Here is a 25510-nt window from a genome sequence, read left to right on the forward strand (position 1 = left end):
GGCAAACCAACAGGGATTAAAAGAAAATATGTAAAAGAACAAGAGAAGGGGAAAAAAGTGTTGCAGATGCATGACACCATCGTGTTTATGAGATAAACCACACACCATATAAACTAGCCATCGGTGTAATTCAGCAGACTCACCCTGGCAGGACTTGCCAAGCTGGCAATGAGTCATGTGGTTCAGCACGTTCTTCATGGTGCGACAGTGAGGCAGGTTGCACTGTCGTACCTCTCCGTTGGCCTGCTCCCTCCGCTGGCATTTGTGCGCGTGCAGCAAGAGGACCAACTGCTGTTGAATCAGCTTCCGCTTCTCGGGGTCTGCAGTAGGAGGTGTGGCGCCGGGTCCCGCCCCCACAGCATTGAGTCCAACCTGCACCCCTCCCACTGCTGCTGCTGCCCCGCTGACCGACACACCGCCAACTGGTCCAGGCTGCTGCTGCTGAGGAGTCGTCTTAGGATGGAGAGTAGAAAAGAGGCACAGGCCACATTAGAAAGATTATCCACCACAAAATGATCACTTTCAGTAACCAATCTTATAACAGTTGAGCACCTAGCAGCTAAAGATCCATGCTGCAAGAAGTCTCCGAGCATGGATCTTTGAAACTGCCGTTTTTGCCATAAGTTTCAGAAGTTTAATACACTTGGTAAGATCAGGTACTTGATTCAACAATCAGTAAACTAATATGGGAAGAAATGAGGAAAAAGTCTACTTCTGAATAATGCTTTCAGCTATTTAATAATTAAATACAGGAGAAGAATCTAAAGCACGAACGAGCCTGCTGAAAAGCACAAAAAAGGCCAGTTTTTAATTAGACCCAAATGGTATACAGCATAATAAGTAACTCTGTAATGTAACCGCAGCAGAGCAGGTGACAGCGCCCAGCTGACTTCTGATCATCTCTCTTGGCTAATGATAATCAGTGCAGAACATCCACCTGCTCATTTAATTGGAAATGTGAATGAACTCAAAAATTGGGGGCAGCTCTTACACTCAAACACACAGACTAAGTTAACAACCTGCAGTGAGTCACTGCTATCTGACACTACACTCCTGAGGCTTTTGGTTGATCTTTATGATGATTCATCTCTGTGAGATAGGTGGGATTATTATAAAGGTGATCTGAGCTACTTATTTACCAAAAACTCCCTCCACCACAACTGTGTTCATTAAGATAACACGGGACACAGTTATTTAGCAGAGGCAGCCCATCTTTTCTAAAGAGGTAATGACAAAACAAAAACAAACTGGAAGTCATCAATGAGACCTACAAGCTGACTGAAGCCAAGTGTGGAGACTGGGTGCTGAGATCGAGTCAGAAATATGACCCCATCCCAGTCTGACAACGCACCAACAAAAATGGGAAAAAATGACATTCAAAACTTTTAAACCCCCATTATTATTATTATTATTATTATTATTATTATTATTATTATTATTATTATGTGTCAGCAAGGCTCAGTGTCAATGTCATCTCAGCTGCTACACTGTCTGGAAGGGAGTAAAAGACTTCTTGTACGACTGCCAGTGAAAGGCCAATATTTGAAGAAAAAAAAATGCTCATCTGGACACTGCCTTTCTGAGTAATTAAAGGCACAAAATAAAACAAATTCCCATCTGGCTCTCAAACTGATCTAGTTTATAAGACACATCATCTAATCGCCTCTGATAGGATGTGTTGCAAATGGCAAATCTCAAAAGCTGTGCAATCATATATAGCAATGTAAAGTTATTGAAGCAGATCTGTAAAGAATAAGGTAAAAAGTTTAAGCTCTCTGGCGTCTACTTTTCCACCTCCATACATTTGCCAGTTGTCAATATTGGAGGGAAAAAAGCACCGGAGGCAACGATAGTTGGTTTTCAGCCTTTCAAAGGATATATTTAATACAGTAAGGATGACTGTGAAATACCCTCAACACTTTTTCTTCCAATCTGAATCTCATTCAATATTTGGTTTTACTTTGAGTCATTCAGAGTTAAAATGTGTGTTTAATTTGCAGTAAGGGCCAAAAGGCTCCTATATGGGCTACAGAGTTTTAAACAGAAGAAAAACCAACAAATCCTACCATCCCAGACATGCCTTGACCTGCTGGTGTCTTCTTCTCCATGCTAAACTGGGCAGCCATATTGCTGGGGAGGCCTGCTTTATTCTGGAGCTGTGGGCCCAGCCCTGCTCCAGGCATCCCCTGGCCAGGGGTCTGGCCGTACGGACCGCCATAGGGGCCCGCGTTGGCCATCATATTCATCTGGAGAGCGGTGGAGAAAAGGGTGAGGGGGTTTAAAATGAAAAGAGGGGGAGGAGGAGACAAGACAATGTAAGAAAGAAGTGTGATAATAAACAGTTTAAAAGGTTACTTTACTTTTCACAACATGTACTATAACCAGACAATCAACACATTTAGTCACCTTTTAAATAACATGACTGTCTGGTTACTGTACTTCACCTCCCTCTCCAAAATAAACTTACGACACAGACATGATTTATTGCCACCTCTTCGACTTGGAAAACAATTTCAGTATCAGCGATGGTCTTCAACATCTGGCCAAACTATTCTCTTATCACAGCAGCAAATCACGGCCTAAACTTCAGTGAGAGTGAGCCTTTAGTACCAGCACTGTGAGGTGGGTGGTAACCTGCTGCCATGTGTAAGTGTCTAATTGAACTGCTGATCCCTACTTACAAGCTCAGAGAGAAAATAAAGCAATTTACTGGGTTTAACAGTGCGATTTCAAACAAAGCTGCAGGCCTGTTACTCTTGAGAAAAAGTCCCAGAGACGCAAACTAACGCAAAGAAGTAATCCTTGTTTAAAACCATTTAACCGTCTTTTCCGATAACGTCTTTACGCCTCTAGAATAAAAATCACAATCATCATGTGGCTAACAAGTCACCAGCAAGTGGGTTAACCATCGATACCACAGAGTAAACTGTGATGCAGCTGTACATCCAACATGTAACCGCATTTCTATCTGCACCTGTGCTGGAGATGAGTAGTTTTATCCGAGTGGCAAGTGCACAGCTTCATCTGCCTACAGCTTTCCATGCTCTAATCAGACATATACCTCCAGGCTTCAGCAGTAATTTCAAACTTTCATATTTTATATCCATGTGAGGAATTGAACTCTGACAGGTACATCCCAAAACTGTTTAACCTGCCAGTTTGACCAGTTCAATCTCTTTGAAAAATAGTATTTTAAACACAAATGAGACTTGCTTTGAGTCTGCCTACCTTGTTCAGTGCTCCAGGCTGCTGTGGTCTCATCCCTGCCTGACTCCCGGCTCCCATTTGCTGACCGCCTTGCTGCTGATGTTGTAGGCCATCTGGCAAAAGATTACTGTTGCTTCCCATGCCAGCACTGCCGGGGTAGCCCATTCTAGGTGAGCCATTAACAACCTGGCCCCCCATCAGCCCCTGCTGAGGCTGCTGTCCACCATTACCCTTCTGGGCTCCCACCATAGCTGCTGCCCGATTGTGCGCTCCAACCATGCCGACCTGCTGCATTAATCCAGCTTGCTGCGGCTGGCTCTGGGGAGGCATGCCTTGAGGTCCTCCAGGGGCAACGCTGACACCCCCCATCATCCCCATGGATGCCCCAGATGGCGTGCTATTAGAAGTGGGGCCACCCTGCTGTGGTGCTGCTACTGCGCGCAGGAGCTCAGACAGCTGCTGGTGTTTTGCAGCTGCATCCTGACCACCTCCTCCTCCGAGGCTGCTGTGGAGTTGACTGGCATCCCCTCCGTTAGTCAATCCCAATTCCGAAGAACTGATGAGCTCGTCTGGGAGGTCATGCTCCAGTTCAAAGAGTGAACCGAAATCTAGGCATACAGGAGGAAAAACAGAATTATTACCAGCCAGAAAACTAGAGATTTTGTTAACAGGGTTTTTGTGTTTTGTTTTTAATAATCAACTATTAGAGTGTATAGGCAGGAAACAAGACCAGCACTAGCTGCCTCTCACAGCCTGGACCTCTCCCCAGAGCCCCAGTTTGTGGTTTGTGGGATGCCACACATGGAGTCGGGACAAGGTGAGAAGCCGCAGAGGTAAACAGTGCAGCACCTTGGAAGGTGTGTGAATTTGAACTGCAGTTCTATGGTTCAGAGGAACAAACTGCAGAGACGTGGAGGAAGTCATATCTACTGCAACAGGAGGCACATTAAAATCATAACCTGTTTTTAAGTAGAACTTTCATTTAAAAGTGACAAGAGCATTACCTACATTTTTATGGTAGTTTATGAGCTGTTGGCACCTCACTAAACTTGAAATTCCCATAATGACTTCTCACTTTTTGGATCAAATACTTCCAAAGATGTATTTGCACTAACAGATCCAACTTCACATACGAGGTGATACACGTCCAGTTGCTCTGCCTGCGACACGCTTTGTTGTTATTATATAGAAAAAAGTGAGCTGCACCAAGTGCGGCGCAGCGTCGCCGTGTAGCCAAACAATGGGGACAGAGAACCAGAATGGGCTCTGATAGTACGACCAAAGAGCTAAAAGGAAAAAGGCCTCTGAACAAAGGGCACCAAAGAAGATATGTCAAAGTCTGTGGCTTGCTTACTGTTTCGTTTAAACCCGGCAGCAGTGAGAAAATTAACAAAGCTGTAACTTCTGCGGGACAAGGACGCTCTGCCTAACTTATTCAAGTCGAACAATAGCTAGCTTGTATATAACAATAGTTTATTAAAAACCCAGTATGCTTAGCGCTAAAGACACAATAATCATACCGCAAATGGTATTTCTCTCTCTAGAGTCACTGGTTATCGACTGATACTCAAAAAGACTTGTTTCATTGAGGTTTTTGTCTTTGCTAACCAGATGCAGGGCTCAGTTGAGCCGGTCTGGTGGGTTTATCTGCCTAGCTACTAGCTAGCTGCTCGGCTACCCTCACTTTCTCTTAAAGCTGCCTCGGAAAAACCCTATCTTTCTCTAGTTTTTATCGGGATATCCAAGAAGCCTGGTGCTTAATGTGTCGGCACTTTAATTCTTCAAACTACTCAATTCAAAACTACCTCTACAACTTGAAGCAAACCGGGCTGACTCGCCTCTTCCATTGTTTGGAGGTGGACCCTAATAGTTGCTGCTAGCTAGCCTGTTGAGGCTAACGCATCAAAACACAAGTGCTGGAAAAGTTGTTCCTGTCGCCACAACTATTACCATGTTCCCCGATTAGCGGCCAAAAACTCTCGGATTAAGACTTTAAAAAATAAACAAACAAACAAACTCCCCAAGACAACAACATGTTGCTGTTCGCAAGCAGCAACTTTTGAGCATGTCAGTCAAAGCAACTAATGCAACTCTGCAGGGACTCCGAAAACTGACCGGCAATTTACACACACCTCACAGTGAAGCTGGTTTATATTTTATCCAGCCTTAATAATGCATGCCAAATAGTTACCATTTCCATCACTGGCAGACACCGAGAGAGCAGGAGAGGACAGCTTGGGCCTCTTGGCTGAAGGCGGGCCGGACTCCAGAACATTATCGGCCATATTTTTTTGGAAGAATTAAAAATAAAACGCTTTAGATCCACGGAGGGCAAATGCAATCCCCCACCCCCTTTATTTGCGTCTCCCAGTCCTTTTAAGCAACCTTTCTGATCGTTCCCCCACCGCTCGGGGGGGACGGTAGGGGAGAGAGGCACAGCAGTGTTGAGTTCTTTCAGTTCTCCCCTCTCGTTTTTATTCCTCTGCAGATATCAGTCCCCCTCCCCAGTCGGAGATTTTGTTTCTTCACAGATTTGAGCAGCAGCAGCAGGAGGAGGAGGCGGCGGCGGAGGTGGGAAGGTGGAGTCGGCAAAAAAGGCAAGCGTGCGGCCCTCTGACAACCTCATGTAGCCTCTTCTGCGACACAAAACCCGTCCCAAGATCTGTCCTCCAGGCTGTACTCAGTCCTGCCCGGCATAGTCGGCGGAGAAAATCTCCGTTTCAAATCCGAATCGCTCCAAGCCGGGTGAGGGGGGTGGAGAGCAATTTGTCAGGGCACAAAAAAGACAACTGCGATCCAGCAAACAGAAGCCAGGAGTTGTTTTTTTCCTCCTTTCTTTCAGTCTCCTGTGTTAACTCCAGGAGCCAAGCTCTCTCATGCAACAGATTTCTCTCCTCCTCTCTGATCGGACCTCTCTCAGTGCCACCGATTTCCCTCAGAAGTAAAACGAGGCAGTGGACACGGTTAAAGTTGCACTACAAACAACCTGCACCAGTTTTAAAGTAGCTGAAGAAATTAGTCAGCTGCACAGAGAGGACGACGCGCCGGGCTTACGGTTTCTCGGGTAAAAAATAAGTCTATCGCGGCTGTATATGTCTCACTACATATAACCCAATGATAGAATTCGTTGTGTTCTGCATGTACATGCCGACTTGTTTGTGCACTTAAGTGTTTGACCATGCAAAAGGCACTGTAGTCAGAAAGAACAGGACTCGTATTGCACGTAGTGGTTGTTGCAACCCGCTTGCGCGAGATGTCTTGCAGTCAGCACGGCTGCAAACAGAAGATCTTCAAGACCAAAAAAGAAGGGGAAAAAAAATCACAGTTCTTGTGCAATCTCCCATATGCACACTTTATCTCTCCGTACACTTCCCGAGGACGATCACAGCGCAAATTTCCTATCAGCGGGCAGTCAGATTGATCCAATCAGTATTTTTCCTCTCTTGCAGAGGACGGTCTGTTGGGTTACTTATCTTGTGCTCCACAAGAGGTTCCTCTCCTGGTATTTTAAAAAAAACACTTTAGAGAAAAAACCTCAGATTAAGTCACAAATATCGTCGCTTTTAAGGATGTCTTGGCCACGCGTGGAGGAGGAAAAAAGAAAGAAAAGCTCTGAAGCAAAAGCAGAGGATCAACGGCGACTGGAGAAAAATTGATCAAAATCTGACGGCTATTTCGGAAGCGGAAAGCTTCAGATCGGCACAATTATGTTGACACCCCCTCCTCCTTGAAATATTTTTGGCTGACAAAATCCTCTCATTGACTCTTTGTGATGGTGAATGCTCCCCCTCCGCGTTGATCCTGGCAGTTTTCCCCCCCTTCTCTTTAAACCCGTCTTTCTTTCCACCTCTCTCTTCTGCCCGGCAGCAATTTATTTATATAATTGTCTATGCGGGCTCTCTCCTTCCTCCGCGACGGACACATTATGATTTTTCATGTTGATGTTTTCCCTCCTCTCTTTTTTTGGCAGGTTTTTCCCCCCCTCGTTATGAGACACCGTCCTCTTCCGCCTCTCCTCCCCGTCTCCGCTCCGCAAACACCCCCTTCCTAGGATTTTTTCGGAGTATTTCCTTCTCATGCATACATATACACATATATATGTCACCGACTCGGTTTTCCCCCCACTGACGTCTTATCGGTTTTCGTGACGCTTTTTCTCCCCGGATAGCACGGACAGGATTCGGGCACTCTTTCGTCCCCCGGCGGTTACCGGAGCGGCTGTCGTGGGTCGCGGAGTCGCTCCTTCTCTCGGTTATCTCCTTCTGTTTCTGACGGTCTGTCCGCACAAACAAAATGGCGGCTTGTTGTTTCTACTCCTCTGATACGGGGGGAGGGTTTGAGGTACAGCAACATTAGGCGTGAAAGGGGGGAGGAGGGAGCGCGCGACGACGGGAAGAAGAGGTTGTCTTCGTAAATGTTCGGGAGTGTCCGGAAACCGGTTCTGGGCTCTTTTTTTTTTCTCATTTTTTTCCCTTTTTTCTGAGGATTTTTGCCGAGTTCAATCTGCAGAGGACAGTGGCGCTCCACTTTTATCTCAGTCAAATACAGCGGCTTTCACTACAGCGAAAGTGGAGAGCGACTTATTTGACAATAATATTGAAAAGTACAGTTTTTAAACAGGGGTGCGTCCAGAATTTTTTGGTGGCCATATAGGGGCCGCTAAAAATATTGGGGTGGCACACCAAAAACAGAATTTCCAGTTTTATTGTGCTGTTGTCAAATATAGGTTACTTGAAAAACATGGCAACAAAAAGAGAAAATCCATTATATGCCTACTTAATTTCCTGCTATTATTGTTGATATCACTGAAAATAGGTACATAGATAAGATTTCAAAATCTTATCTGGTTTCATCCTGAGAGGAGAACAGAACAAAAGGCAGGCAACGGGATCCAAAGAAGAGCTTTGAATGTCCTTTAAGAAGCTTGGAGAAGTATTTCTGAAGACTACTTAAAGAAATGACAAGAAAGCTGCCTCAAAGTGATTAGACTTTGAGGTCGTACCGTATATTGATTTTCAAGCTCATTAGAATCACAGACATCCTGTTTTTGCCTTATATATTGTTTTTACATGTACGTTTGCACATGTTTCAATAAATTCCCGCACTTATTTCCCATTTTTCTAAGCAAAAGAATATAAGGGGCGGCTAACATTTACACATTAGTGTTTAATGAAATATTCTAAAATAACTTTGATTCTATCCCCAAAAGTTGATTCTGTTCATCTGGACGCAGCGTTTTCAGTGGGAGAAACGTTTCATCACTCATCCAAGTGATTTCTTCAGTCTCAGCTGACTGCAGGTTTCCCCAACCTTATAAACAGATAGATCAAAGATACTTGGATTCTAATAAAATGGCGAATTCATTAAGTGTTTTCTGTTACAGAGACAATACACTGCTAAAAAAAAGTATCATGTGATTACTCCAGAGATATCCGTGTGTCCAGTTATCAAACAGAAACCACTGTGGATCCAGTTCACCTTGCTTAGTGCAAATGAAAGTGACAACAGGTGCTCTGAAGAGCCAATAAAAAAGGAAAGGGTTTGCAGGTGGTGGCCACAGACCACTGCTGGTGATGAGAGATGAGAGCAGGTTCAGACTGAGCACATGTGACAAATGTGTGCTTCTGGAGACACCGTGGGAAACCTGCTGTCCCAACATCATATGTGCAGTCATGGATCTGCCAGTGGTGAATACCAGTTGAGTTCCACAGCGCAGGTATGTGAACACAATCCCAATAGCAGAATAATAACCCCTTTAAATTTTCATGAAATCTTTAACATCACAGCCCTGCATCAATAAATCTAAGCATGCTATTTAGCAGAAAAGAGTTAATATTACTTAATAAACATTTAAAAAAAATCTTATAAAATATTTAATCATGTACAGTTTTGTCACAAATACATTTTTTTTCTGTCATTTGGCCGATTTGTGCTGGTTGCATTTCAGCTTTTTCAACACAATTTGCATATTTTCATTGGTTTCATGGGTGTAGCTGGACAGAACGACCAATTGTCACAGATGCAAACTACCTGCCTTCATTGCAGCAAGACCCAGATTAGGCTGGCATTTAAACTACCAACAAACAACCTCCAGTCCTCTGCATTGTAACAACCCATTGCACTCAAAAGACCTTTAACATCAACACAAAGATAAAATCATCATCCACTTGGACGAATGGAATAAGATCATTCTCAAAAATTTGATTTCTGGAGGCAGGGGTTTTTTTCCTCACTGAGGCGACAGTCGCTTCCTTTGGCACATCTAAATCTCATTCCAGTCATTTAACGGTGCCTGAGTGAATAACTGGGAGACAGATGAGCTGCTAGAAGATGGATCTTCAAAGTCCCCATCATTACAATGTCATGCATCTGGAGACAAGACACTCTCACCACCTTTTTTTTCTCCAAATATTATTAACGTTAAAACTGAAAAAAGAAAACAAAAGGCATATGGAAATATTTATCACATTGATAAACACCAATCCATATTAAAATAAAACCTTTTTTGTAACTAAGTATAACAAACAAGATGTTAAACTACATAAAACTTTTCCTTGTTTCTAAAAACCCCCAAACATATCAGGTTATACCAACTGGTTTTTTTTTAAAAACAAAACAAATCAAGTTCAAAAGAGGTCTCCAAATATTTTTTGGCTTTTACAATAAACAGTCCCAATCTAAAGTTTAAGACCACTTGAAAAATGGAAAAAAAAATCATATTTTGCATGGTTGGCTCTTAACAAGGTTCCAAGTAGAGCTTCAACATGCAAAAAGAAGAAATGGGAGCGAGACGAAACATTTTTTTGAGCATGCAATTTATTGAAAACAGCGCTTAAATGGAAACAAGCTGTTTTACAGCTGCTTAAAAGGCAGTATTTTTAGTGTGTTATTCCGAGGCGTGAGTTCAGCATCTGTGTTACAAGCACAAGCTGATTTCCAATCCTCTGGTCAGATTCCAAATCTACGTTCTATGGATTTAACTCATGTTGTGAACTGATGAGAATCAAATTTTACAAAAATAAAATTGTAAAACATCTTTTCTTATTAAAAAACAAAACATCCAAGACAGAATCAAAACACTAAAAAAGGAAATTGACAATATATTGACTGAAGAAGTGGAAAAAAAACTTTTTGAAACAGGATTATTATGAGAACGGCCCAAAAGCAGCTAGACTGTTAGCACGGCGTCTTAGACAGCAGCAAGCTGCTAATACAATTCACAAGATTAGGGACCCATCTACAAATAACTTGCAGTATAGCCAGGAAGCAATAGAAGAAACATTTAGGAAATATTACCAAAACTTGTATAAACAACCATGTTCCTCAAATAAAGACAAAAAAACTGCTTTTCTTAACTCCCTAGACTTACCACGTATTGGTACGCAGCAAAACAGCAAACTAACTGCCCCCATCAGTCATGAAGAAATATCTAGAGCAATTTCAAGACTTAAAGCTAATAAATCACCAGGGGCCGATGGGTTTCCCTCAGAGTGGTACAAGAACTTTAAGGAGGAGTTGATACCAATGCTTCAATCATACCCTTGCGGAGGGTGTAACCCCTCTCTCATGGAGAGAGAGGCGATTATCTCAGTAATCTCTAAAGAGGGAAAAGACACAGAATATTGTAACAATTACAGACCCATATCGGTACTTAATGTGGACTACAAACTATACACATCAATAATTGCTAAGTGATGGAGGAGCTGCACAAGACAATAAGCAACCAGCAGAACTCCCATCCAAACGCAGTGCACATTATAGCTGGGGACTTCAACCATGCTGATTTAAGGTCAGTATTCCCCAGATTTGAACAGCATATTAAATGTGCAACGAGGGGGGAAAACACATTGGATCAAGTTTGCAGATGATACCACCGTGGTGGAGCTCATCTCAGGGGGAGATGAGACGGCGTACAGAGCTGAAGTTCAGAGGCTGTCAGATTGGTGTGTAGATAACAACCTGGAGCTAAATACCACCAAGACAAAAGAACTGGTAGTTGACTTCAGAAGGAGGAAGTCCGAGCTCCAGCCTGTCAGCATCAACGGGGAGTGTGTGGAAAGGTGTGCACATAGACACAGACCTCCAATGGAGCTCTAACACCTCTGCAGTCTTAAAGAAGGCCCAACAGCGTCTCCACTTTCTGAGAATCATCAGAAAAATGGACCTGAAGAAGGAGCTGCTGACCGTCTTCTACCGCTGCTCCACTGAAAGTGTGCTGACATATTGCATCGGTGTGTGGTTCTCCAGCTGCACCACAGCACACAGAAAGGCACTCCAGAGGGTCATCAATATGGCCCAAAAAAATCATTGGGCATCCTCTTCCCTCCCTGAAGGACCTGTACAGCACTCGCTGTCTCAGGAGGGCACGCAGCATCCTACGGGACTGCACACACCCAGGACACCGGGTGTTTAAGCTGCTGCCATCTGGTAGGAGGTTCAGGCTGCTGAGGTCCCGAACAAATAGACTCAAGGACAGCTTTTACAACAGGGCAATAGCCCTGATCAATGCAAATAGCTGACCTGACTGGCTACCTGCCTGGACTTTGTTAGGGGGGAGGTAACAATGTTTAAAACAATAACAATAATAATATTTATATTTATAACAAGGTGCAATAATAATTAATGTGCAATAATAACAGTGTGCAATACACATACACTTCTTCTTCTTTTTTTATTACTAAGTTAATATACTGTGTTGTGTTGTTTGTGTTGCGTTGTGATGTGTCATATCGTGTCGTGTTGTGTTATATGTAGTGCCGACGTAGGACAGTTTTCCAATTTCATTGTACTACTGTACTATGTATGACAATAAAGAGTTATCTTATCTTGATATGGGGCAATTATGACAGATTTAATTAATGACGACCAAACTGGCTTTATCTCAGGACGTAGAACTCAAGATAGTATAAGAAGGACCCTCCAGGTAGTTAATTCGATACAAACAAAAAAGGGCAGTGCGGCCCTAGTAAGTCTGGATGCAGAGAAGGCTTTCGACAGTGTAGATTGGAGCTTCCTATATGCCGTGCTTGAAAGGTTTGGCTTTAATGACGGTGCTGTGATGTGCATCAAATCTATTTACCAATCTCCTACAGCTCGAATTAGAATCAATGGCAGCCTAACGGAGCAAATCTCTCTCTCTCGAGAGAGAGAGAGAGAGGGGTACCCGCCAGGGCTGTTGCCTCTCACCTCTTCTCTTTGCTCTATATATTGAACCCCTGGCACAGGCCATCCGACAAAGTGAGGAAGTGAGAGGAATAAATATTAAAGGGGAAGACCACATCATCAGCTTATTTGCAGATGATATGATATCATAGTCTACCTAGAAAATCCAAACCAAACTTTAATTCCACTGTTTAATGTAATTAATATCTTTGCTGAACATTCGGGGTACAAAATTAATGTGACCAAAACTCAGATACTGGCTTTCAACTATTTGCCATCCAAAGAGGTTAAAATAAGTTTAAACTGAACTGGACTGCAAAACAAATGAAATAGTTGGGTGTAACTGTGACTAAACAATTGAGTGACCTTTTTAAAACAAATTATGATGGACTGACCACTCAGATTAAACACGATCTAAACCGATGGTCAACTCTTACACTAGACTTTAGTGCAAGAATCACAACAATAAAAATGAGTAGATTTCTATGGAACTGTAAAAGGCCTAGAATAAAATACACAACATTACAACTATCTAGGAAGCAAGGTGGTGTGGGACTCCCTAATCTAAAAGATTATTACCATGCGGCCCAAACCAGGCCAGCGATAAAGTGGTGTGATCAGAACTTTAATGCTAAATGGAAAGATATTGAAATAAGAGTACAGGATGTCCCAGTCCAGACTTTTCTTGGAAATGAGCAACTTAAGAAAACTTTACAGCATTTCCTTGATCCTATAACATCCCACACTCTAGAGATATGGTCACGTCTTATGGCGTGCTTGATTGCGTAATCAAATCATACAGGTGCCTCCAATTCAAGGAAATTTCTGTACTATATAAAAACCTAAGAGAGAACATGGCAACATCAACTGAATACATAAAAAAGAAATGGAAGCAGGAAATAAAAACTGATATCTCAACTGAGGAATGGTTAGACATGTGTGAAACCCAGAACACAACGACTAACTCAAGATGCTGGAGAGAATTTGGATGGAAACATCTTACTCGATTCTTTATTACACCAAAAATCAAAAGTAAGCAGACTCAAGACAGTTTGCCATGCTGGAGAAGATGTGGTAACATGGAAGCACATCATACGCACGTGTTTTGGGAGTGCCTGAAACTGCATCATTTTTGGAAGAACGTGACTCTTGTAATAGGCAATATCTTGGGCTATCAATTACCACACAATTTTAAAACTGTATATCTTGGGAATATTAGAGAGTATGTTATGTATGATGACTTGTATTTGACATATATCCTATTGATAGCTGCAAAGAAAGCTATAACAAGAAACTGGTACAAACTGGATCCACCTTCTTCAAAAGACTGGTTAAATGTTGTTATATGGCACCAAGGAAAATTAATGAACGAACAAAACATTTAAGGTCTATAACTTTGTATATCCATATATGCATGCATGTATCAAAGTATGTATATAAGCTGGAGTATGTATGCTGGGAGTAAAGGCAGGTATGCATATGGTAGTTGATTAGAATTGGCACCCACACCTTTTGTTCGCTTTAGTTCTGTTTGTTTTGACTGTGTGCTTGTTTGGTTATTTCCCCTGAAATGTAAAACTGTGACAAAACTGTTAATAAAAACTACAGTGTCAAAAAAACCCCAAAAAAAACATGGTATTATATGGATTTATAAAAAATTAAATGGAATGCAATGATTTTTAATGTAATCAGTTTAAGTCATATGTTCATTTTACATAGGTGTTTTATGTTAATGCAAAGTAATGATATTTAAAATATACTATATATTATGCACTAAGCTCCCAGTTTCCTTTTCCCAGTGTCAAAATAATATGATCATTCATGATAATGTACTAGACTGCATTATGTTTAAAAGGGTTTAATATTCTCCTGATTGACGTTCACTACACACCTTCTCATTTATTTTCATGACTATTTACATTGTAGATTCTCACTAAAGGGATCAAAACTAAACTAACTAAACTGAATGAACACATATGCAATTATGTAGTAAACAAACAGTTCAAAACAAGTTTTATATGTTAGATTCAAAATAGCCACCCTTTGCTTTGATTACCGCTTTGCACACTCCTGCATTTTCTCCATTCCCTCACGAGGTCGTCACCTGAAATGGCCTTCCAACAGTCTTGAATGAGTTACAGAGATGCTGAGTGCTTGTTGGCCCTTTTGCCTTCATTCTGCAGTCCATCTCATCTCAAACCAACTCGACTGGGTTTAGGTCAGGTGACTATGGAGGCCAGGCCATCTGGTGCAGCACTCCATCACTCTCCTTCTTCTCCAAATGGCCCTTACACATCCTGGATGTGTGTTTGGGGTCATTGTCCTGTTGAAGAATAAATGATGGTCCAACTAAACGCAAACCAGAAGGGTTGGCATGTCACTGCAGTATGCTGTGGTAACCATGCAGGTTCAGTGTGTCTTCAATTTTGAATAATTCCCCAACAGTGTGACCAGCAAAGCACCCCCACACCATCACATCACCTCCTCCATGCTTCACAGGGCGAACCATGCATGTAGAGACCAACTGTTCAAAAAGCACAGATTTCCACTGGTCTAATGTCAATTCCTGGTGTTTCTTGGCCCAAACAAATCTCTTCTGCTTGTTGCTTTTCCTTAGTGGCTGTTTCTTAGCATCTATTTGACCACCAAGGCCTGATTTACACAGTCTCCTCTGAACAGTTGATGTAAAGATGTGTCAGCTGCTGGAACTCTGTGTGGCATTTATTTGGGCTCTAATCTGAAGTGCTGTTAAGCGCTTGATAGTTTTTGCGACTGCATTTGGGGACACATTCAGAGTTTTAGCAATTTTTTCAGACTGACTGACCTTCAGTTCTTAAAGTAATGATAGACTGTCATTTCTCTTTACTTAGCTGATTGGTTCTTACCACAATATGAATTCTAACAGTTGTCAAATAGGGCTGTCAACCTCTGAAAAACACAACTGATGGTCCCAACATCATTAAGAAGGCCAGAAATTCCACAAATGAACCCACACAAAACACACCTGTTATGATCAATTACTGATGTGCTTTTGATTACCCTCTGAGTTTCTATGGAAGCAATAAGGAGGAACTTAGTACTCCACAGGACTGCGCAAAGCCCTGTGATGATAAGATCTGTAATTGACCCTGAACTAATACTAATACTGCATTAATGCTAATACTATCAATCTTCATTCAAGCAACATATATATTCAGATTAACCACCAAAAACTCTTGAACTTTCCCTGACTTTGACATTAAATATATTTTTATTAAAAATATACTAGTTAGATAGTAAGTATAAATATACCAGCTGTCACCTGAAATGCACTGAGATCTTTTAAATTTAAACCTTGAGATTTGACAATAGGACCAAAGCATTTCATGACTTTTATCATTCCAAAAGAGCACTTGGCTCTCACACTGCAGGCTTATTTAAGGTTTCCAGAGTATTTAAAGTAGAATGGGAGGCAGAGCCTTCAGCTTTCAGGCCCCTCTTCTCTGGAACCAGCTCCCAGTTTGGATTCAGGAGACCGACCACCTCTCTACTTTTAAGATTAGGCTTAAAACTTTCATTTTTGATAAAGCATTGAATTAGGGCTGGTCTGTCCACAGTCTGGTATCGCTTAAACTTTCTTCCTGCCTATTGTAGGGTCTTTACTTTACAATATAAACCACATTGAAGCGAATTCTGTCGTGATTTGACACCATGTAGATAAAAACTGAATTGAATGAATGGTCCTACAATACTGTCCTTTTTGTCCAAGACATAAGGGGACAACTGACCCTTATAATATAGTGAAGGAAATGTCATCTCTCACTATGATCGACCAACAAAACATCCTCCATAAGTAACCCAAGTTAAACCCATTGAATTTATTAGTTATGAAAGAAATATTGGAAATATTTTAATACACAATAATTTAGAAAACAACACAACTCTCCTCTCTGCTAAAAGAAAAACAAAATCCAACACACACTGACACTCTTGTGACCTTTTTCACATTCAGCAGATTAATGAAGACATCACAGTAACTCCAGATTTATGACGAGCAGCCTTTTCAGTACTCAGGTTTTTGGATCCTTTGTACTGCAGTATGAGTTGGAAAACAATTATGCACTTCTGTGTGCAACTTCTTCAGTGAGATATGAAAATGAACCATAGTTCAGAAAACATGGTGAGAATCAAACCGGTTTTATCACGTAAAATACTTTTGTGGTAGCTGGATGTTAGCTGTTGTTTGTAGATGTTGATTTAGGCTTTAGTGTCAGATTTGGCTCACTGATAGAATCTGTAATCTGCCTTTTTTTGTAAATAAAGAATTGCAACTTTATGTTTGGCTGTTTGGTTTTATGTCTTGGAGCTGAGTTGCTCTAATGCAGCCAGTATTTCATAGACAGAGTAGTGAGGATAACAGGTTGTTGTGACTTAAAAACTAAAGTCTTATTGTGTGCTCCCACCTGTAATGCACCACGGCCCTGAGTCTCAGGATATAAACAGATAGCAGTGAGTAGCACTCGGTCAGTTCTCTTTCTCTCCCTGCTCTATCTCTGTGCACAGGCCCGCTCTACATCAGCGATGGTCTTTGGTGCGTCAGAGGACAGAATCAGAGGTCCTCCCTTCTCTCTGATAACCACGTCATCCTCAATCCTGACACCCAGACCTCGAAAGTGCTTCGGCGCTTGGTCGTTGTCTTCACAGATGTATAGCCCTGCAGCAAGACACAATGTGAGCCGTAACGGTAACGGGACAGAACATTTACATGCAGGTGCAACCGTGTGGATTTCAAACCTGGCTCTATGGTGATGGCCATTCCTGGCTGAAGAGGTTGCGAGCGAGATAGTTCAGGAGTGTCGTGGACATCCATGCCCAGGTAATGGCCAACGTGGTGGGGGCAGTACTGCCTTGCAGCCTGGAATTTAAATAAATAAATAGTTAAAAAGGCTGCAGCAGTCAGACGAGTGGTTCTACTAAAGTCAAACCTCACATAAACCTTAACAAAGCACAACCACATTAAAAAGCACTTAAAACACCAAAATAAAAGATGAATGGAAGTCCAGCATGGACCTGAGAGGAATCCTCTGGATTAGGTCATCTGGTCTGCACACAAAAAAAAAAACAAAAAAAAAAAAACAAAAAAAAACTTTTTGAAATGTTGAATTGAAGCTCCAGCTTTAGTAACTACCGACACAAGATATCACCTGTAATACTGAAAGGGAAATCTGACTTCATAAGAATATAACGCCAGCATTCCTTCTGAAGCCTAAATTATACTCTGTTGCAGATACGGACAGCCGAAGACCCGACAACAGAGTAGTTATTCCTGTTATACTTCTTTGACGACCACTGCATGTGTAAAAATTCTGAGGAAAAGTACGATTTGTCCGGACTCCTCCTCTAGGGACCATGACACTGTGCAGATGAGCCTCATTAAATATGAAGTGCACAACCAATCTGGGCACCCACCGTTTTTCCAATTATTACCTTTAGCGCCTCAGCATCGCTGGTACTGGCCCCGAGGATGCCAAGCCGCTTAAGCTGTCGTCCCAGCAGAGCCAGCATGGTGCTGTAGATGTGATCCAGACTGACGCCTGGAGAGCAAAGAGATAAACAGGAACGCTGGACCTCCAGGACGGATTCGTAGAGCTCAATCTGTGCAGGACTGAATCTAGTATTGAACACAAAAAAAACCCAAAATGTTTATTTCTGTGACTGGAACTGATCAACCTTCAAAAACAGACTACAGTTTCTTTAATTTAAGGGACCTAAATTCTAGAAATCAGATAAAATGAAGTTTAAAGTTGAATACCACGATCACCAAACCAGGATTGGAGGTGATGTGAACCACCTTTATTAACACATGCACTCTGGAAACAAATACTTGGAACAAATAGATGACTAAATAAACCTGGATGTAAAATGAAGTTTGACAAATTTACACTGTACACTGACTCATGGGCTGCGATGCACAAATGGGAACTTCACTCTATCGTTAGCGAAGTCATGATAACAGATGGAAAAGAACTTCTGCCACAACTCAAGGCGTAAAGGATTGAAACCTACAATCAGCGATTGTAGTTTTGTAGTTTAGTTTCTCTCATTTCCAAAAGCTAGATCACCCCTTTTTTTATTTTTTTAAACAAATGTCTGGTTCTATTAAGGGTTGCCACACTAGATCATCTGTTGCTATGCAAGCCAATACGCACTGTGGTAGGTAATTTTTCAGATCCCCATATTGAAAAAGCTTTTGTGTCCTTCCTGAGGGCATAAACTCTCCATATTTATGAGCTCATTAAACAAACTATCACTTCTGTTGGCACCAAATATTTTAAGGGTAATCAGCTTACTTACTTTCCATTTATTGGCCACGTTCGAGTGATATCGCTGACATAACCAAAGTATTCGCAACCACCATCCAGCAACACCATCTCACCATCCTGATGGAGACAAAGAGGAGGGAGCAAAACGTAATGAGTCATATATGCTACTTAAATACATGTAAAGTAATTATTCTCAGGAATATCTGTGTCCTCTGACGTGTTCATGGAGTAATTACCTTGATTATTTGGTTGTTATTTATGTAGTGCAGAGTATTAGCTCGATTTCCTCCAGCAATCACAGGAGGGTACGCAAGAAAGTTAGCACCATGGATCCGATTCTCAAAATCAAACTGGAAAAAAGGTTATGTTAAATACAAAGAATGGAGGGGAGGCTCAAGACTTTTGCACAGTACAGTATGTAACAAATAAAGTAGACACTGTAAGACTTAAACAGCATTTTCAGTTTAAGGTACAACTCTCTGGAGTTCCATACCTGCTCTTTTAAAGCAGATTCGTGAAATTAGGAGGGAAATTTGGAAAATTTCAAAGCTGCTTCTCCAACTGTAAAAATCAATAAACTAACACTTACTGTTCTAATAATTACATCATGAGCCTAATCAATGAAAGACACAAAGATAATGACTGCTCGCACACGTAAAGGCAGTGAAGACAAAGGTCATCACAGAAGTCACCTTAGCAAACAGGACAGCTTCATCCACATCTCCTTGAGACAGAGCCATTGTCCTCCTAAAAGCCTGAAAGATAACAATATGAGCTGCTGCAAGTACACTTCATAAATCTAACATTCACTTGGAGTCTTCAAGAGCTTCACAAGAACCAATTTAAACGTCAACCTGTGCCGTGATTCGACCCGCTTCTTGCATGAGAGCCACTTCGGCTGAGCTTTTGAGGGCCCTGAGAGAGTGTATGAGAGGTCTGAGAGTGCGTGGTGTCGGCCCCGCCTCCAGAACGGGACACACGTGAGCCTGGTGGAGCTGAGGGTGAGCCGGCTGAGAAGTGTCGTACCACAGCATAGTGCCTGGAAGAGGATCAGAGAAGACAGAAATGCTAAGAGTGAATTTGAAGTGATAAAAGAGCTAAATAGAAAAAAAAAAAAGAAAAACATTTTAATACCTAAATGAAAAGTTTTGGCACTGAAATAGGAAAGCATTTATCCAACAACTGCATTTTTATTTACCACACACGTCCCATCTTTCTTTACTACCGTCCTGTCAAAAAGAACGTCTTCACATCAGTCAATAAAATTATATTATATACTCATCCCAGATTTTGAGTAGATGCACCTATGGTATCAATTTGTAAATCCTACTTTGCCTCACTCTTAAGTTATCACATCCACCCGGCTGTTCAATGGGCTGATGACAATACCCCATTAGCATTTTACCGTTGAAGGACAAAAGAATCCATGCAGATCCGCAGGTGCAGAGCCAAAAAAAATGTGAACACAGAACAATAATCAACAGGTCACACATTGCACAACTCTAGAATCCTTATTTATTGCTTCTAGTGAAGTTTTGAGTACACCTGCTCTTCGTTTATGAAGATGAAGAGCAACCCACCTCAGCAGCAATAACCTCAATTATCAGTTTCTTACATAATTGTGGAGAAACGTTGCTTCACCTCATTGAGGTTTGTGGGCATTCATTTATGCACAGCTCTCTTAAACTTCCACCAAAGCATTTTAGTTGTGCTGAGGTCTGGACTTGAGGCGAGTCTAGGCCTGTCAGGTGAGGTCTGACTGACACCTTGATTTTTCTCTTTCACCCATTTGCTGTTAGGGATCATAGTCCTAATGCATGGCTTAATTTGTGCCAAGCTTCAGCTGCTGCACAGAGGGCCTCCTGTCTGCGTGGAGAATACTTTGGTATGAAGAGGAGTTCATTGTCAACTCAATGACTTCAAGGTGCCCGAGTCCTGTGGCTGGAAAATGAGCCCATTCACCGTGCTGACAGTTGATACGAAGTGCTTGTGCTGATATGCTGTGGTTGGTTTTCCCCTGTGCTGTGTATTATGGCCATAATGCCAAACGTGTGGCTTGTTGCATCATTATAAACCTAATTCCCCCCAAACTGTACAAGCAAGAAACTTGTGGGTCTTTTGCAGATTTTCTGACCTTGAGGTTAATTTGATAGGGCCACCACTCCTGGGCAGAAGTTTTGCTTCCAGAACACTCCATCCATCCATATATATTCCTGCGATAATAAGGTTTGTGAAAGACCCTGAAGCAGTGTCACTTTGCTTCTTTATTCAAGCAACATGCGTAATTCAGACTGACCACCCAAAACCATTGGGCCTCCTTTTCCTTTCTCAGAGAAAGATATGGCAGTTAGTGATCTGGTAGGAATGAACCATAACACTTTTTTTTTTCTCTCCGCAGGATTGCAAAGAGTAACCCCCCCCCCCCCCCGCCACTCCCATGCACCCACCTTTCAGGCTCTTGAGTACAACACCCAGTTCTTCTATGCTATGAACTCTCTCTATGCCAGTCAAAGCAGCTGCTCCGTCCTTCCCAGACCGCGGTCCGTCCCACAGTTCTCTCCCCGGGTCTCTGCGAGGGACGAACAAAATAGCCTGGTCTGGTTGACCCTTCCCGTGAAGAACCAAGGCACTGTCAGGTTCGAGAAAACCACTGAGGTAGAGGAAATCCTGAGGAACACGTGTTTTGAGATGAATTAGTAAAAACTTACCCAGGAATTTCACCCAGGAAAAGGAAGAAGAGCAAAATCCAATTTTTTCTCCTTTCTGAAGAATTCTGAACTGAATGCAACTTGAAAGCAAGTGCTCACCTGGTTCTGATGGAAGGGATAAGGGATGTCATTGGTCATGTATCTAGTTGGGTGAGACAAAATGATGGCCACATGGGTGCTGGAGGAAGCAGAAGGTCCGAGTCTTTCGGCCTGAGCCTCGATAAGCGAGGCCAGTCGGTGTCTGCGGAGCTCATATTCCGTCTGGCTCAAACCTGGGGTTACCTCACCTGAGGAGAAGCATGCTTTCCTTAAAGAAATAAATTAAGAAATGACATTTTACAAGATCAGCTGTCCACTGTAAACAATACTCACCATGTTTGATGAGGTGCGGATGAGTGAAAGGACTGGGCTGGCCAAGGTAACGAGGTGGAACCGTCTTTGGCTTCAACCCGCCAGGTTTCACAGAAATGTTTCTGCACAGGCACCAAATACATCCTGCAGACAGAAACACACACAGACTGTAAACAGGTGCTTTGGTCAGTTCAGTTTGACTAAAGCAAAGTTATATCAGTTCTGTCCGCTGGGCGATGCTGGAGTATTGAATATAGTAGTTTTTTCTCATGCATCTTTTTAAACAATTTTAGAGTTCGGTACTAAACGTTAGTAAAAGTTAAAAAAAAGAAAAAAAAAAAAAGACCCAACCCCATTTATAGCAATTTTCAGGCCACTACAAAGCATCCCGATGATTATTTACTGGGTAGAAGTCTGGCTGTCTTTACGGTTTCATGCAACATATCAGTGGGACGAGTGGGTGTCTTCAAAATGAGATAGAGAGAGAAATCAGTTGCATTAACAATCTATTATCTCCCACCTACTTACCTTTTGCTCATGTTACTAGGTAACAACAGGATGTCATGGGACAACTGACTATTAAAATTGGTGAGTGATCTAAGCCCTGTGACATTAACAGATTTTTTTAAAGTGTAAAACTAGCGCAAATGTAATATTATACATATGTATTCAGTTACGGTGTGTCTGATTTCAGCCAATATGTAAAACTTTATCCATACAAAACCATTAAAAAAAAAAGGGGGGGGGGGGGGGCTCATTTAGCAATCACCTAGAGGTGGGGGGGAGTGACAACGATCAGCTCCAGGCTTCGCAAACCAATAAGTTGCGTCACAGCAGCTTTATCAGCATAGAGCAGCGTCTCGCATCAGAAAGTATTTCAGTGTACCGACGGGTAAATCGCTGCCCACTGGTGGTGAAGGTTTGAAGTTACATTTTTTTAAAAGAGCGATTACAAAACATACCTTTATATAAACAAGTAAAAAGCACAGCGGCGCTGGACAACGTTAAATTATTATGACTTTATTAGATATTTATTATCTGAGCATCAACATATGCTGTATTTTACAGGTTGAAGCAATGGTGAAGTTAGAGTAGCCCATCAGTACAGTGCTGTGAAAAAGCATTTCCCTGATTTCTTCGTTTTCTGCATAGTCGGTACACATCTTCATCAAGCTCATCAACAAACACATTTGTTTTTTTAATTAGAAAAATATAACCTGAGTAAATACAAAATTCAGTTTTAAGTGAATATTTTATTTAATAAGGAGAAAAAAAACCCTACCTGACCCAATGTGAAAAAGTATTTTGCTAAATCATGAACTGTGATTAATTAACCACATTTTTGGAAAGCGGAGTGCAATTTCAATTTAACTTTTTTTTTTTTTTTTTTAAATTAAACCTTCATTTAAGGACCACATTTTGTATTTTCTCAGGTCATCTTTGCACATTCATTAGCTAAACCACATAAATGGGACACATAATCAATAAATAAATCAGGAAGAAGAAAAAAAAAAATCATGGCATTGTAACTACATGCCAGTTCAGTTCAGTGGATCTAAGCTCCAGTACTGTGCAAAAGTTTCGAGCCAAATGAAGACGCACAGGGGTGGCTGTGTCCATAAGAACCTTTTGTTGATCCACCTACTGTTCACTGAAGGGTCATTAGAAATGGTCTCAGTGGAAGGTTGAGGGATGCCAAATTACACAAGAACTTGACCAAAAATCAGTGACAACAGGTCTGATGGAGTGTTGAATCCAAATGTGACATTTCTGGTTCAAACTGTCATCAGTACGTACAGGGGAAGTCAAGAGAGAGGTGCAACAGTGAGTGTCTACAGCAATCTGTAAAACAGGGTGGAGGCTCTATCATGGTTTGGAGTTGCATTTAAGCCAGTGGTGTTGGGGATCTTGTCAAAATTGATGGAATTATGAATGCAGAAAAGTACCATCAGACTTTGATCTACCATGCAATCTGCCTTTTAAGTCTGACGTCATTCGCCGTTTCAGGGTCCAAACTCCTCTTCAACTCAAACAAACACTGCGGCATCACTGGGAGCTAAAAAGTGCCAAAATTCTTTAGTTTGTAATGAAGTAAAAAGTGTGGCTGCTCTACCAGATGCAACAATCAAGTTTAAGATTCAGGCATCCATGAAAAACAGGATTTATGAAGTTAGAGGTTAGTGGGGAGTAAGTTCGCTAGTTTCTATCCAAAGATGATACACCATATTCTGACTGAGTTATCCTGAAAAATGAAAAGTACAGCGCAGCAATCACTTTGGACATGCATGAAGACAGAAAACTAAACAGCAGCAATGTTTGTAAGGTTACTGAAGTTGGGCTAGCTGACAGAGCTATGGTTGATATGGAAAATAAAAACACATTAGCACAGTGAAGTTGGAGGATGAACGCAAACTTTTTTGCTCTCAATGAAAGTTAATGTGAGAGACCCCAATGGGCAAAGACAAATGCAATCGTACAACAGGAAAAAGACACTGAAAATGGACCAAACTTCAGTCAGCAGAACGCCTGTGATGATCCATCCCCAGCACGTGGTTAGTCACTGATATCCTGCTGCATAGTTTGGATTACTTGCTATGAACAACAGCTTCATGCACCCATTCAAATCTTCGTTAGCCTCAGAGTGATACTTTTCTGACACATTAAAATATTTGGCGGCTCCCAAACAATAAGCTGGTTTAAATCAACTGAGCTTTACAACGTGCTGCAGACAAATGGCGGTAATAAAAACCCAGAGAGGTGATCAGCCAGTGATCACTGACTATTTTAAGGGCTTGTTCAGATTAAACTGAACACAATACAAACACTTTTAAAAGACACCAGCCTTAATGGAAACAGGGTTTATACGTCATCACTTAACAACCGGATACTATCTGGAAAGTGTCTGATTGATTTTTCAGGATGATAATGATCCCAAACACACTACCAATGCAGTAAAAGCATACCTAGAAAAACACACATTGGCCTCCCCAGAGCACAGACCTCAACATTATTGGAGCAGTGTGGGATCATGTTGAAAGAGAACAGAACAAAACCAACATCCAGAGAAGAGCTTTAAATGTCCTTCAAGAATCCTGGAGAACTATTCCTGAAGATTACTTAAAGAAATGAAAAGAAAGCTGCCTAAAAGACATTAGACTGTGTTGAAGAATAAAGGCGGTCGTACCAAATATTGACTTTCAAGCTGGTTAGAATTATTCAAGCTCTGTTATTGCCTTATATACTGTCTCTAGACGGGTTTTTTTCCCATTTCCCACCCAACATGTACATAAGAGAGGCATGGTTCAGGACTTTTGCACAGTAATGTCATTGTAGTGATTGTAAAGTTACTGTCTCTAACCTCCACTCCAGGTCCGTGGCATCAGCTTGACAGCGGTCCTCACCAAGGCGCTCGCTGAGAGCAACATTGTTGCTGCAACTTGAGGACACCGATCAGTCACAGCATGTCGCTCCCCTGCGGAACAAAGTGTGACAGTCAGCGAACTACCGAGCACTCATATTCACAGAGACACTCTGAAGTAACTTATTATCACTTACCGAGGTTAACAGTCTCTCCTCCAGCAGTTATATGTACCCTGAATGACAGCTACACCTAGCTAGCTCGCTATTCTCACGTCTGCTAGCCACGCTCGTTTGTAGTTCATGAGAATTGCTTCCCTGAGTTTGGTTTCCCAGGTAGAGAAGCGGAACCCTCTCCCTTTCCTACTTGTTGAACCGACTACAAGCAGCTTTTATTTTAGTCATTTGTACACTCAATAAAAT

General features: G+C 41.8%; 2 protein-coding genes across 4 annotated transcripts in view; both read right to left on the minus strand.

Annotated features, from left to right (window-relative positions):
* The window catches only part of ep300b (EP300 lysine acetyltransferase b), a 30697-nt gene extending 23196 nt beyond the window's left edge, over positions 1 to 7501 (minus strand). For all 3 annotated transcript variants that reach the window (XM_085351441.1, XM_085351440.1, XM_085351442.1), the window contains exons 1-4: positions 5399 to 7501; positions 3229 to 3815; positions 2067 to 2246; positions 144 to 453 (exon numbers count right to left, since the gene is read on the minus strand). In XM_085351441.1, the coding sequence (XP_085207567.1) occupies positions 144 to 453; positions 2067 to 2246; positions 3229 to 3815; positions 5399 to 5492 (1171 nt within the window). In that variant the 5' untranslated portion in view covers positions 5493 to 7501. The remainder of the gene's footprint in view (positions 1 to 143; positions 454 to 2066; positions 2247 to 3228; positions 3816 to 5398) is intronic.
* Positions 7502 to 16225: 8724 nt separating this feature from the next.
* On the minus strand, positions 16226 to 25372 carry xpnpep3 (X-prolyl aminopeptidase 3, mitochondrial). The gene is made up of 12 exons (XM_085352160.1): positions 25286 to 25372; positions 25089 to 25202; positions 21752 to 21874; positions 21479 to 21666; positions 21119 to 21338; positions 19526 to 19710; positions 19364 to 19426; positions 18908 to 19021; positions 18703 to 18788; positions 17836 to 18019; positions 17143 to 17263; positions 16226 to 17062 (listed from the first exon to the last, which is right to left on the minus strand). The coding sequence occupies exons 2-12, from the start codon at positions 25153 to 25155 to the stop codon at positions 16896 to 16898; spliced, it is 1518 nt and encodes a 505-aa protein (XP_085208286.1). The 5' UTR covers positions 25156 to 25202; positions 25286 to 25372; the 3' UTR covers positions 16226 to 16895.
* Positions 25373 to 25510: the final 138 nt, after the last annotated feature.

This window comes from Diplotaxodon limnothrissa, linkage group LG4 (assembly GCF_057381915.1).
Source record: "Diplotaxodon limnothrissa isolate DT_005_m linkage group LG4, D_limnothrissa_male_GT1.1, whole genome shotgun sequence".
NCBI lineage: Eukaryota > Metazoa > Chordata > Actinopteri > Cichliformes > Cichlidae > Diplotaxodon > Diplotaxodon limnothrissa.

Bases quoted from the DNA above. Each gene is read 5' to 3' on its own strand.
- xpnpep3 (XM_085352160.1), bottom strand. From the start codon at position 25,155: ATGTTGCTCTCAGCGAGCGCCTTGGTGAGGACCGCTGTCAAGCTGATG. The intron at 18,020-18,702 runs GTAAGTAAGCTG...GTTCAATACTAG, and splicing joins ACGTGGCCAATAAATGGAAA to ATTCAGTCCTGCACAGATTG. The intron at 17,063-17,142 runs GTTTGAAATCCA...GTCTTGCTGCAG, and splicing joins GGCCATCACCATAGAGCCAG to GGCTATACATCTGTGAAGAC.